Raw genomic sequence first — 14,746 nt, forward strand, 5'->3', positions numbered from 1 at the left:
GCTTATGGGATCTTAGTTCCCTGATGAGAGATTGAACCTGGGCCCCCGGCAGTGAAAGCGTGGAGTCCCAACCACTGGACCACCAGGGAACTTAAAAAAAAATTTTTTTTTAATGAAAAGAAAAATCATTCCACCCTTGTGCATATATAAAAAGGAAAATATAGGCCGAATCAATAAGTTAATGCTTTTCTAAAACTCACGCATGTGTAGAACTTACTCCTTCTAAATCACTTTTTTTTTTTGCGGTACACAGGCCTCTCCCTGCCGTGGCCTCTCCCGCTGCGGCGCGCAGGCTCCGGACGCGCAGGCTCAGCGGCCATGGCTCACGGGCCCAGCTGCTCCGCGGCATGCGGGATCCTCCCGGACCGGGGCACGAACCCACGTCCCCTGCAGCGGCAGGCGGACTCTCAACCACTGCGCCACCAGGGAAGCCCTAAATCACTTTTTGATTCAGAGTCACTGATGCCGAGGTTTACCAGCATCACCGGTCTCAGTACCACGAGCAGCGCAGCGAGGGTGAGGCAGCATTTAAGGCCGCTCCACCGTATCCAGGATGTTCATCCAGGTTCCTGACGCCCATTCTGCAAGTACTGATGCATCAGCGACACCCACGCCCTGACTGCTGACTGGCCAACACGGCATAGCCCAATCTCAGAGTTGTTAAAACATGGGGAAACAGTGTGTGCCAGAAGCAATGAAATACTCTTCTTCACTTTTATTAGCTGGCCTGGATGAGCCTAAAACGAGGCTGCCAAAACGCTCCCTCTAAATGGAAATCTCGTCCCCTGTTTAAAACCCTTCAATGGCTTCTGAACATTGACCAAAAGAACAAAGTCCAAACCCCTCTGCATGGGATACAAAACTCTTCACGACCTGTTTCTTTAAAAAATTATTAATTATTTTAAGCACACAAACATGTAGAGAACAACATAACATAAATAATGTGGCGCAAGCAACCAGATTGGACAAATATGACAAATGTTTGCACTTTGCCATATTTGCCTAGAATATTTGGTTTTTAATCTAAAGGAATAAGCTGTTCCCGGTGCATCGATGTTCTCTGTATGCACTGCTCGTCCTATTGTCCTGTTCTTCCCAGGGCCAATCGCTCTCTGGAAGATGTGACACATCCCTTCCATCCATGTTTTACACTTTCACTTTAGCTGAACCCTTTCCTCCCTCCCTGTAATAACACACTGGATTGTTTTGTGTTTTTCACTTTTACGTATATTTTATTAACTGTCTAAATCCTCCAGCAATATGTGTTTCTCATCGTTTTCCTGTTGGTGGGCACTAATGTTTCCCCATTTTTACCATTTCAAACAATAGGGCAGTTAACATTTTGAGCATGTCTCTTTGTGTATGATAGTGAGAGTTTCTCCACAGCAGCTTTGTTAGTAGAAATATCATAAAGCCCCAAATGAGAGTTATATATGTAACATAAAATGTTCTAGTAGCCACATTAAAAAATATAAAAAGAAATTGATGAAATTCATTTTAATAACATATTTTAACCCAACATAGCCAATATATCCATTTCAACATATATCCAATATGTTAATGAAACACCTTACAGTATTTCTTTTTTTTTAAAAAAATTAATTTATTTATTTTTGGCTGCGTTGGGTCTTCGTTGCTGTGTGCGGGCTTTTTCTAGTTGTGGCGAGCAGGGGCTATTCGTTGCAGTGCACGGGCTTATTGCGGTGGCTTCTCCTGTTGCGGAGCACAGGCTCTGGGCACGCTGGCTTCAGTAGTTGCAGCACGCGGGCTCAGTAGTTGTAGCTCGTGGGCTGTAGAGCGCAGGCTCAGTAGTTGTGGTGCACAGGCTTAGTTGCTCCACGGCATGTGGGATCTTCCCGGATCAAGGATTGAATCCGTGTACCCTGCATTGGCAGGCGGATTCTTAACCACTGTGCCACCAGGGAAGTCCAGTATTTCTTTCCTAAAGTCTTCAAATCCGAAACAAAGTTCTCAGTTTGGATGAGCCACATTTCAAGAGTCACACGATGCTGGTGATTACCGTATAGGACAGCGTGACTGTGAAGTATGTATTTAGAGATGGAAACATAGGGTCACAGGATATGACACGCCATCTGCAACCTTGCTTGATATTATAAACATGCTCTTCAAAGTGTGCAAAAGTCACCCTTCCCTGGTATCCTTCCCGACACTCAAGAGTGATCTGCCTGCCAATCTTGGCTCGTCTGCTGGGTATGAAAAGGCACCTAATTGTACTTTTCTTTGTTTGCTTTCCTGGTAAGTTTGAGTACTTTTTCATGTTTACTGATCACTTGGGTTACTTTTTCTATGAATTTCTCATTCTGATCCTTTGTTCATTTTTCTGAGTTACATTTTTCTTGTTGATACGTGGTTCTTTATATATTCTAGCTACAGAGCTTTGATGGACATGTATCTTACAAACGTCACTTTCTAGCCCATGATTTGTCTTTGCATTTTGTCATACAGAAAATTTTAATTTCAATGTAATATTTATCAATATTTTCCTTTATGGGTTTGTGCATTTTCCGTGTCGGTTAAGCAGTTCTTCCTTGCTTGGAAGTCATAAAGACATTTGCCTATTATTTTTTTCTTTAAGAGTTTTAAAGTTTTCCTTTTCACATTTAGTTCTTTATTCTAGCTGGAATTTTCTTTGTGTTAAGCTTGATGTAGAAGTTTTACCACCTCACACCCAGTAGGATGGCTGCTATCAAAAAACACCAGAAAATAACAAGTGTTGATGAGGATGTGGAGAAATTCGAACACTTGTGCACAGTTGGTGGGAGTGTAAAATGGTGCAGCCACTGTGGAAAACAGTATGGCAGTTCCTCAAAAATTTTAAAATAGAGTTACCGTATGATCTAGCAATTCCACTTCTGGGTACATACCCGAAAGAATGGAAAGCAGGGTCTCCAAGAGATTTTTTTTTTTTTTTTTGTGGTACACGGGCCTCTCACTGTTGTGGCCTCTCCTGTTGCGGAGCACAGGCTCCGGATGCGCAGGCTCAGCGGCCATGGCTCACGGGCCCAGCCGCTCCGCGGCATGTGGGATCTTCCCGGACCGGGGCAGGAACCCGTGTCCCCTGCATCGGCAGGCGGACTCTCAACCACTGAGCCACCAGGGAAGCCCTCCAAGAGATATTTTTTATGCTCATGTTCACAGCAGCCTTATTCACAAAGTATGGCACATACATACAATGGAATATTATTCAGCCTTAAAAAAGAGGGCGTTCTGGCACACGCTACAGCGTGAATGAACCCCAAGGACATTACACTGAATGAACTAAGCCAGTCACAAAAAGGCATACTGCATGATTCCACTTATATGAGGTACTTAGACTAGTCAAAATCACAGAGACAGAGAGTAGAATGGTGGGTGCCAGGGCTGGGGGGAGGGGAGGATAGGGGGTTATTGTGTCATGGGAACAGAGTTTCAGTTTTACAAGATGAAATGAGTTATGGAGATAAATGGTGGTGACAGTTGCACACCATTATGAATGTATTAAATGCCAATGAACTGTACGTTTAAAAAATGGTTAAGATGGGGCTTTCCTGGTGGCGCAGTGGTTGAGAATCCGCCTGCCGATGCAGGGGACGCGGGTTCGTGCCCCGGTCTGGGAAGATCCCACATGCCGCGGAGCGGCTGGGCCCGTGAGCCATAGCCGCTGAGCCTGCGCGTCCGGAGCCTCTGCTCTGCAACGCGAGAGGCCACAGCAGTGAGAGGCCCGCGTACTTCAAAAAAAAAAAGGTTAAGATGGTAAATCTTATGTATATTTCACCACAATAAAAAAATAGAAAAGGGAATTCCCTGGTGGTCCAGTGGTTAGGACTCTGTGCTCTCACTGCCGAAGGCCCGGGTTCGATCCCTGGTTGGGGCACTAAAATCCCACAAGCGCACACTGTGGCCAGATAAAAGAAAAAGAAAGGAAAAGAAAAATGTACTAGGGAAAGTGGGAGGGCTTCAAATGTACCATTAATGAATGAATGAATGAATGGTGGGAGAGAATAAGGCAGCGAGGGAAGGAGAAGGGACTTTAATCTAGAGAGAAGATGCCAGATATTAAGAGATGACAATGGAAGGAGGACTGGGAGCTTCGACCTCAGTCTCAGCAGGGGCGAGGCCGCTCCCGACCAGGGGAGGGCGAGGCTCGAGGTGTGGGTGTGGGGCGTGCTTCCCTTGGGAACTGACAAAGAGTCACTGCAGATGCCACTATCCACTGAGAGGTAAATCGAAGCAAAATAAATACTTTATGATTGCCAAATAACACATTTAATTTTGTGTTTTGCCATGTGGATTGCCAACTGGTCCAGCATCATGCACTGAAAAGTCTGTTATCGCCTCACTGATTTCTCAAACATCTGTCTGTACCCAGCTCTCACGCCTGGGATTTTTTTGTGGCCTCTATCTATTCTGCTCCAAGTTTCTACCTTTGATCCGGGACCACAGGCCTAAGTACGATTTTTATAATAAATCTTGACATTTGCTATGGGAAGACCTTCTCTTCTTTATTCTTCAGAACTGTCTTGACCATTTTGGACCTTTAAATTCCTTCCGAGTTTAAGGAGCAGCTGGTCAACTTCCAGAAATGACCTGTCGGGATTTTGATTGAAATAGCATTGACTTTTTGGATGAATCTGGACAGAACTTGTGCTTTTAAGATGGAATCTTCCCATCCATGAACATGTAGTTCTCTGCTGTCAATGGATGTTTAAAATTTTGTCCTTCACTAATTTCTTAAAATTTTAAAATATTTTTGACATGTAATTTTTATTACTGTAAATGGCATCTTTAAAAAAATTATTTTCAGGACTTCCTTGGTGGTTCAGTAGTTAGGACTCCGCGCTTCCACTGCAGGGGGCGCGGATTCGATCCCTGGTCGGGGAGCTAAGATCCCACATGCCGTGTGACATAGCCAAAAAAAAAAATTTTTTTTTTCAAACTGGCTTTCCTGGTGTGTCACCATACTGCTGAGTTTTGAAGTTGCTCATAAGTTGCTCTTATATCAAAACTCTCACTGGTTTGAACGCTCTGCTCCAGCGTCTGGATCTTCTTTGGGGACAACCGTATAGCCCGTCAACCACACACACCTTGTAGCTTCCCCCTCACTCCCAATCTGCGGCCCCACTTTCTCTCGGGCGCCCCTCCAGCCCTCACCCTTGCTGCACGTGTGTCTTGCATTAGCCTCCCGTGAGGACTGTTTCATTTGCACAAGTTCTGTTGTGCCTCTGGGCCTTGTGGGGGTCATTTCTCTGCCTGGAGTCTCCTTGTTCCCCTAGCTCCACCAGGTTTCGTGCAAATGTCACCTCCCACGTGAAAGGTCCCCAACTCAGCCGCAGGAGGAATGGTTTCTTCATTCCTCAGAACTTCGGGGACAAAGGCATCTCCCGTTAGGGACCATGCACGACGTGCTGTGCTTCAGGCTTTGTCACCCTTGTTGGAGCGAGGGCGCCCGAGTTCGGTGACTATGTCAGATCCAGCTCTGTACTCCCAATGACTGGCCCCCTAGAGCCTGGCACACAGGAAGCGTCAGGAAAGGCTTGATCAAGCTGTATCTGAACTTCAGTTGGTAGAGCTGGGATGGTGGTTACCCCAGATCTAGAGTTGTATCCTTAACACTGTGGGTTCCAGGGATTGATTTCATCACATTAACCAACCTCACAGTTTGATTTATAAGTTGAAAGACTAGTGTGAGAAAAATGGATTGTGAAACATGCCCCCGGTTCCTGACACAAAGCTCCTAAAACCCTTGGAATTTCATGGGTAAATGAATCTTTTTTTTTTTTTTAATGAGATGACTTGGGTGGCGGGTGGGAAGGAGGCAGTCCTGAAGAGCTTCAGGAGTGGGACTGGTCACTCGAAAAACCAAGCCATGATTAGAAGCTTGGGACTTTCAGCCCCCTGCTCCCCTTGTGTGGAGAGCAGAGAGGGGCTGAAGGTGGAGTTAATAATCCTACCTCATCATGCCTACCTGATGAAGCCACCATAAAAGCACCAAGGATTCGCAGAGCTTCCGGGTTGCTCAACAAACACATGGCGGTGCCAGGAGGGGGGTGCACCGGCGGGGACAAGGGAGCTCCGTGCCCTTTCCCCAGACCCCACTCCATGCATCTTTCCATCTGGATGTGCCCTAGCCTTCATCATAAACCGGTAAATGTAAGGAAGGGTTTCAGTAGGTCCTATGAGCCATTCTAGCAAATTATCAAACTCAAGGAGGGGCTGTGAGGACCCCACCTTACAGACCAGTCAGACGAAGGTTTAGGGAATCTGGGACCTGTGACTGGCATCTGAAGTGGGAGTTAGCCTTATGGGACTGAGCTGTGAACCTGTGGAGACTGCACTAACTCCAGTTACTGTCCGAACGGAACTGAATCACAGGACAAGCAGCTGGTGTCAGAGCATGGGTTGAGATGGGGAAAAAACCCCACATCCGGTGTCAGAGGTCTTGTGAGCATGGTAGTCGTCTGAGAGTAAAGGAAAACACAGTTTATTAACTTAGGCTGTGACTTTGCTCTTACCTTGGAAACAAGACAAGCCATGGGCCCAGTGCATAGCCTCCCCAAGAGCTCAACCCCACCGGAGACCCCAAAATAGATGAGGGAGTCATAGGTGAGCAGAGCAGAGCTCCTAGCTCCAGCCGGCCAGCCTTGCCCTCCTATCACTTGTACTATCATTTTCTTTGTATATACTTATTTTTTTAATGTAAATTTTATTTATTTTTGGCTGTGTTGGGTCTTCGTTGCTGCGCGTGGGCTTTCTCTAGTGTGGTGCACGGGCTTCTCATTGTGGTGGCTTCTCTCGTCGCAGAGCACAGGCTCTAGGCGCACAGGGTGCAGTAGTTATGGCTCGCGGGCTCTAGAGCACAGGCTCAGTAGTGGTAGCGCACTGGCTTATTTGCTCTGCGGCACGTGGGATCTTCCAGGACCAGGGCTCGAACCCATGTCTCCTGCCTTGGCAGGCGGATTCTTAACCACTGCGCCACCAGGAAATCCCCTCTTTGTCTATTTTTTAAAAGTCAGTTATCTCCTTTCCCCTAAAATGTATTTGAAAAGGAAAATTTATATCACTTCTTTACATTTTAAACCAGGGTCACCGGAGATAAACAGAAAGTAACTGAAAAGAAAAAAAATGCATTAAAGTTTAGCTGGAAAGTTCTGCCTGCTAACAGCGCTGGGGCCCAGGCCTGCCCTACCTACCACGATTCAGTGTAAGACACGTTAGTGCTGAAGGCCAGCACCAGGCTTCCTTCTGACCACCAGTGGTCACAGCATGTGGTCTCTAGGAGAGGCTGTTCAGAGGCAGAACTCTGTATACTCCATCAGCATCACCGGCAATATCTAGTGAGCGTCCAGACTGAAGGGCTTCTTTTGTTTTTTTAGTGGGTATATAAATCATTTAAACCTGGTAAGATTTAGAATTAAAATTAGAAATGTTTACAGGAATTTTTACAAGGTTTATATACATAGAAAAGGCTTGGAAGAGTATCGCCCAAATGTCACTGCAGAACTTGCAAAGATAATGCAGAGAGCTCTTATGTACCTTTCACCCAGTTTCAGTTTCCCCTAATGGTACATTCCTCTTATCTCACATTTCTGTGGTGCATTTGTCAGAACTTAGAAACCAACACTGGACATTACTATCAACTAAACTCTAGACTTTATTTGGATTTCACCAAATTTTCCATTAATGTCCTTTTTTCTGGTTCAAGGATCCAACCCAGGGTCCCACCATTTCACTGAGTTGTCACATCCCCTTTGTCTCCTCTGATCTGTGACTGTTCTGTATTTTTATGACCTTGACGAGTGTTTTTCTCTGTTGTTAGTGCTTTGGGTGTCTTACTATCTAAGAAACCACTGCCTAATTCGAGGTCACAAGGGTTTTTACCCCTGTGTTTCCTTCTCAGAGTTTGATTGTTCAGCTCTTACACTGAGGTCCTTGACCCATTTTGGGTTACTGTTTGTACACAGTGTGAGGTAGGGATCCAACTGCATTCTTTTGTGTGAGGCTGTCCAGTCATCCCAGCATCATCTGTTAAAAATACCATTCTTTCCCCACTGAATGGTCTTGGCACCATTACTGAAAATTAACTGACCATAAATGTGAGAGTTTATTTCTGGATCATCAATTCTAGATTACATATAAATCAATATTTCATGCAGTACCACACTGTCTTAATTACCGCAGCATTTTAGTAAGTTGCAAAACTGCGAAGTGCGAGTCCTCCAACTTTTTCAAGACTGTTTTGGCTATTCTGGGTCCCCTGAATTTCCATATGAATTTTAGAATTAGCTTGCCAATTTCTACAAAGAAACCACCTGGATTTTGATGGGCATTGTATTCATCACTGTGCTTTTTGATGACACGTAAAAGCAAATATGCCATTTCGTAGTTATGTCATGAAATTTCACTGGAATGACAATATGGTCCCAACTTGTCATATTAAACAATTAGAAAACTTAAAGGGACACGTTTATTTTGAACATCACATCTGAACACAGGGGTTTAGTTTGTTTAAAGACTTTATTTCTAACAGATGTTACAGCTTATAAGTCATAAAAATCATCAAAATCATCGGTGGACGTGTTATGGTTTCTAGGACGTAAGGCAGCTTCGATCTCTGAGTTACTGTCGTCAGACTCGCCCCAGAAGGCTGGAAGAGAAAAGCAGACAGCCGCTCAGCATCTCTGCAGTCTGATTAGCTCGGCTTAATCAGCCGTGGCCCGCAAAGAGCCTCCTGGGGGCCCTGCGTGGTGCACCTGAGCGGACAGGCCCGGGCCGCAGGCCAGTGTTGCAGCAACGACTCACTTCTGCGTGCTCCTCGTGCTGCGATGGGAACTCATGGCAGAACACTTGCTCCTCCCTTCTGCCCAACTCTCCACTGTAGGATGGGAATCTGTAACCAGGGTGAACATGGGGGCAGGGCGGCTGGGTGCTCTACCAGGCCCGGTAACAGCTTGCCTGACTGCTCCTTGCCGTGAGCTCCCTCTGTTCCTCAGCACAGGGACACGGTGGAGGAACAGCAGTGAGGTCTGCACTGAGACGAGGGCGTGGGTACACGCAGTTCATTTGGGAGGTGACCCTGGGCAGGATGGGGGGCGGAGAGGGTGTTAACCAGGAGCAGGGCTGGCAGTGGACCGCTGGGGTCAGTCCTGCCGGGGCCTCAGAGAGACCACAGAACGCTCCTCAGATGGCCCCAAAAGCCAGCAAGGAAGTGGGGTTATTTATCCACCAACTCCCACCCTTCAGTGGCTGGGGGTTATTCTCAACCAGGCGTCGACTCCCTGGAGCTCCTGGCTCCTGTGGCCAGAGAAAATCCCCCGGGTGGAGCCGCAAGCTGCCCGACAGGGAGGCTGCAGGCTCGGCCTGGAGTGCCAGGGTGTGGTGGGCCCACCGCCTGCGACACTGACCACCCCTGCGACCCCCGTATCTACAAGGCACAGCCTGCCACCGCCACGATGACTCCTGAGATGTGACCCCATCTAATCCTCGCACCAGCCTGGCGAGGTGAGTACAAACACGTGTCTTACCGAGGCTGAGAGGGTAAGTACATGGCCCGATCACAGCGACAGAGGGTGCTCAAGCCCCAAGTCCCACCGGACCGGCTGGGAACAGGGTTTCAGAGGCAGGAGTAGGGGCGGCCCAAGCTCGGCAGGGGATACGCCACTGCCAGTGTGGAAGGAGGGTGTTGAGGGATACATAGGAGCTCCCTAGCAGAAATGTCACAGAGAAGGAAGGGTGTGAGCGAAGGCACAGAGGTACGAGGGTAGAGCACAGGGAAGGCTGGCTGCGGCTGGATCCACCGAGGAGAGGACGCGACCTCAGAGGAACAGGGCTGGGAGCAGGGGCCGGGCCAGACCACAAGGGGACGTTCCAGACTCTACCCTGCAGGTGGCGGGGGTGCTGGCCCTGCTTCCCCAGCAGGCAGAGGTCTGGATGAGGATTCAGAAGCCAGGGCTGGGGGAGGGGCGGGGGAGGGCTACCGCAGGAGCCCTCAGGTCAGAGCAGCGGGTACCTGCGGGCAGTGGCAGTGAGGACGGGGACAGAGGTGAGGACGTTTCATGTGGAAGACATGGCAGTGGGGGGGCGCGGGGGGGGGAGGCCAGGATCCCCTGCAAAGTCATACCTGCAGATTAAAGCGCTGGGCACCACGGACCCCGGCACCCGTGTTCTCAGAAGCCCCCAGTTCTCCCCCAGGAGAGCTGCAGGGCCCGTGAGCACAGGCAGGCGCCTCCGCCCGCCCCGAGGCGTGCCTGACACCACACGTCACAAACCACCCTTTTAGCTAAAACACAAAATGAGAGTCTGGTCTCTGGTTATTTCTCTTACCTTTAGACTTTAAATTGGTAGCTAGTTTCTTTTTGTTTTCATGCCTGGAAAATAAAGAAAGAACCTAAGTCCTGAAAAAATAAAGACAATCAGACTAATAGTTTTACAAGGAGCGCATTAGGGAAGAAGCACACATTACTCACTGGGAGGCCAGAAGGTTTACATTTACTCCCCAAGATTTTTTTTTTTAACATCTTTATTGGAGTTTAATTGCTTTACAATGGTGTGTTAGTTTCTGCTTTATAACAAAGTGAATCAGTTATACATATACATATGTTCCCATATCTCTTCCCTCTTGCATCTCCCTCCCTCCCACCCTCCCTATCCCACCCCTCTAGGTGGTCACAAAGCACCGAGCTGATCTCCCTGTGCCATGCAGTTTTAAAAGCAAAAAGCCCTGTGGATGCTCTGGTGGGAGGGTCCCGGGCGCATTGGGCCGCACGCTGGGTGCTCACTGGGGAGGCCGCCAGGGCAGGAGGCAGGTCCTGGCACGCACCGAGCAGGCAAAGCGCAGCGCTGCCAGCTAAGCTGAAAGCAGAGGGTCTGAGGAACAGGGAGAAGTCGGCCAGGAGGTTACAACACTTACCTTTGTCAAGCCAGCGATACGATTCTCAACTGCTTAACAAGGAGTTCAGAATAAACTGTTTGCTTAATTAAGGGTATTAACTCAGTGGTAGAGAAAAATGCAAGAATCCTGTCACCTGTGTTTAGGTTTCTGTGTGTCACACACACGAAAGTGCAAGTGTCCAGGGACGCATCTAACACTGGGTGACTCGCTTACTAAACCCACTGGACCGAGAAACTGGCTCTGCGGGAGACTGTGTCCATCTGCGTCACCTTCTCCAGAGCTTTCGCAATTGTCATGCGCATGGAAGTCCCCTCTCAGAGCCCCATTCCAGTTTCTTATTACACTTAAATTCTTTAAAGTTCATCCTAAGTGGTCAACGAGATGTTAAAAAAGAAACAGTCACTTGTGTATGGCTTGACATTCTGATGTTTTTCTCATACTCCCGTTGAAGTTTTCCCTCCCATTTACATTTGCAGATTACTCCGTGAAGGCAGATTCCAGCCTTTAGGTGGGAAGAGCGCTGAGAAAAGACGAGGACACATCCTGCAGCAGCACTGCTGCTCTCTCGGCAGGACCCTGGCCCTCCTGATGCAAGAAAACCTGGGAACACATCTCTGTCACTTTGGCTCAAGTCTGGCTAACCTATGGTTTGAAAATCTGCCTTTTGCCATAGCTGCCATAATTTACATTTTTTTTCCAGTAAAACAAGCTCCATGAAGGCATAATTTTCTAGGCAGTCTGTGCTCTGTCAGTGCTCCCTTTAAACTTGGTGGCTGTTTCTTCGTTTTGATTGAAATATAGTTGATGTGCAATATTATATAAGTTACAGGTATACAACATGGTGATTCACAATTTTTAAAGGCTATACTCCGTTTATAGTTACTGTAAAATACTGGCTGTACTCCCTGTGTTGAACAATGTATCCGTACCTCTTAATCCCTTCCCCCTGTCTCGCCCACCCCCCAGCCCCCTGCACTGGTAACCACTAGTTTGTTCTCTGTTGTTTTTTTTTAATTTTTATTGGAGTATAGTTGATTTATAACGTTGTGTTAGTTTCTGCTGTACAGCAAGGTGAATCACTTATACATACACATACACCCATTCCTTTTTAGATTCTTTTCCCATATAGTCATTACATTAGAGTATTGAGTAGGGTTCCCTGTGCTATACAGTAGGTCCTTATTAGTGTTCTCTATATCTGTGAGTCTGTTTCTTTTTCTATGACACTCACTAGTTCGCTGTATTTTTTAGGTTCCACATATAAGTGATATCATACAGCATTTGTCTTTCTCTGACTTATTTCACTTAGTGTAATACCCTCTAAGCCCACCCATGTTGCTGCAAATGACAAAATTTCATTCTTTTTTATGGCTGAGGAATATTCTATTGTGTATATATGCACCACATCTTCTTTATCCATTCATCTGTTAATGGGCACTTAGGTTGCTCCCATACCTTAGCTGTTGTAAACAGTGCTGCTATGAACACTGGGGTGCATGTGTCTTTTCAAATAGTGTTTTCATTTCTTTCAGATACATACCCCAGGAGTGGAACTGCTGGGTCATATGGTAATTCTATTTTTAGTTTTTTGAGAGACCTCCATACTGTTTTCTACAGTGGCTGCACCAATTTACATTCCCACCAACTGTGTATGGAGGGTTCCCTTTTCTCCTCGCCAATACTTGTTATTCATGGTCTTCTTAATGATGGCCATTCTAACCGGTGTGAGGTGATACCTCATTGTGGTTTTGATTTGCATTTCTCTAATAATTAGCAATGTGGAGCATCTTTCCATGAGCTTGTTGGCCATCTCTATGTCTTCTTCAATAAATTTGAAAAATGTCTATTCAGGTCTTCTGCCCATTTTTTAATCAGGTTGTTTTATTGATACTGAGTTGTATGAGCTGTTTATATATTTTGGATATTAACTGCTTATCAGTCATATCATTAGCAAATATTTTCTCCCAGTCTGTAGGCTGTCTTTTCATGTTGTCAATGGTTTCCTTTGCTGTACAAAAGCTTTAAGTTTAATTACGTTCCATATGTTTATTTTTGCTTTTATTTCCTTTGCTTTAGGAGACAGATCCAAAAAAATATTGCTACGATTTATGTCAAAGCGTGTTCTGCCTGTTTTCCGCTGCAGTTTTATAGTATCCAGTCTTAACATTGAGGTCTTTAATCCATTTTGAGTTTATTTTTGTATATGTTAGAGAATGTTCTAATTTCATTGTTTTACATGTGGTTGTCCAGCTTTTCCAGCACCACTTGTTGAAAAGACTGGTCTTTTCTCCATTGTATATTCTTGCCTCCTTTGCTATAGATTAACTGACCATAAATGTGTGGGTTTATTTCTGGGCTCTCTATTCGGTTCCATTGATCTATGTGTCTGTTTTTACGCCAGTAATGTACTGTTTTGATGACTGTAGCTTTGTAGTTAGGGAGTGTGATTCCTCCAGCTCTGTTCTTCTTTCTCAAGATTGTTTTGGTTATTCGGGATCTTCTGTGTTCCCATATGAATTTCAAAATTATTTGTTCTATTTCTGTGAAAAATGCCCTTGGTATTTTGATAGGGATTGCACTGAACCTGTAGATTGCCTTGGGTACTATGGTCATTTTAACAATATTAATTCTTCCAATTCATGAACACAGTATATCTTTCCATATGCTTGTATTGTCTTCAATTTCTTTCATCAGTATCTTACAGTTTTCTGAGTACAGGTCTTTTATCTCCTTAGGTAGGTTTATTCCTAGGCATTTTATAATTTTTGATGTAATGGTAAATGGGATTGTTTTCTTAATTTCTGATAGTTGTTATTGTATAAAAATGCAATAAATTTCAGTATATTAATTTTGTATCCTTCAACTTTACTGAATTCACTGATGCGTTCTAGTAGTTTTCTGGTGGCATCTTTAGGGTTTTGTATGTATAGTACTATGTCGTCTGCAAAGAGTGACAGTTTTACTTCTTCCTTTCCAATTTGGATTCCTTTTATTTCTTTTTCTTGTCTGATTGCTGTGGCTGGGATTTCCAATACTATGTTAAATAAAAGTGGCAAGAGTGGGCATCCTTGTCTTGTTCCTGATCTTAGAGGAAACACTTTCAGCTTTCCTTGGTGAGTGCCTGTTTATCTGATGTGACCAACTAGTGGCCTATGCCATTTCTCCATGAAGAGTGGACGGCCCCACAGCCAGTGCTGACTGTCATGGAGGCCGCCAGTCAGGTGGCTGCTGACAGTGTAAACCTGAGTCCACCTTCTGTAAGAGTGCATGCACACCCACACCCACACACACACAAAACACAATTGTGGGTTGTGTCTACTCTCTATCCAGGTCCCACTTCATGAGGACACCAGGCTCAGTGCAGGGTGGGTAGGCAGACATAACAATGCTGTAAAGATGCAGAGAGACTAGTGTGCCAGCTGACGTTCAAACAGTAAGAGCCACGTGGGGTTGTGGGGAGACGGCAGGAGCACCGCAGGCAGAAGGCAGGCAGGAGGACTGAGAGAACAGGTGGATGATGGGGCGGGTGGTGGTGTGGCTGCAGGATCCCAGAGGAAGCAATGCACTCCCTGGACTCTACTGTGAGAGCTGGAAAGGATTTCCAGGCCAGGCCCAAGGCAAGGGCACAGAGGCAGGCGAGCACATGCCAGGTCCTTACAGCCTGGCCCCTGCTCTGAGCTCCATATGCATGTCCTGGGCTCACCTGCTGGCTCCAACTTGGCTGCCTCCAAAGAGTCTCACGGCCAACATGTCCATACACAGCCAAACTCAAGCTCCTCCACCAAACCTGGGCCCTTCTCCTGTCTCAGCTAACGGCACCCCAAGCCTCGAGTCCCTCCCAACCCCTCACCATTCCTC

The 14,746-nt window shown here is 46.3% G+C and overlaps 1 protein-coding gene across 2 annotated transcripts in view; it reads right to left on the reverse strand.

The window, feature by feature from the left end:
* Positions 1–8,495: 8,495 nt before the first annotated feature.
* Positions 8,496–14,746, reverse strand: part of KIZ (kizuna centrosomal protein) — a 111,978-nt gene continuing 105,727 nt past the window's right edge. For both annotated transcript variants that reach the window (XM_029220511.1, XM_029220510.1), the window contains 2 exons: positions 10,321–10,364; positions 8,496–8,644 (listed from right to left, as the gene is read on the reverse strand). In XM_029220511.1, the coding sequence (XP_029076344.1) occupies positions 8,538–8,644; positions 10,321–10,364 (151 nt within the window). In that variant the 3' untranslated portion in view covers positions 8,496–8,537. The remainder of the gene's footprint in view (positions 8,645–10,320; positions 10,365–14,746) is intronic.

The sequence above is a fragment of the Monodon monoceros genome, unplaced genomic scaffold, assembly GCF_005190385.1.
Source record: "Monodon monoceros isolate NGI ecotype Baffin Bay Population unplaced genomic scaffold, NGI_Narwhal_1 Super_Scaffold_13, whole genome shotgun sequence".
Classification (NCBI taxonomy): domain Eukaryota; kingdom Metazoa; phylum Chordata; class Mammalia; order Artiodactyla; family Monodontidae; genus Monodon; species Monodon monoceros.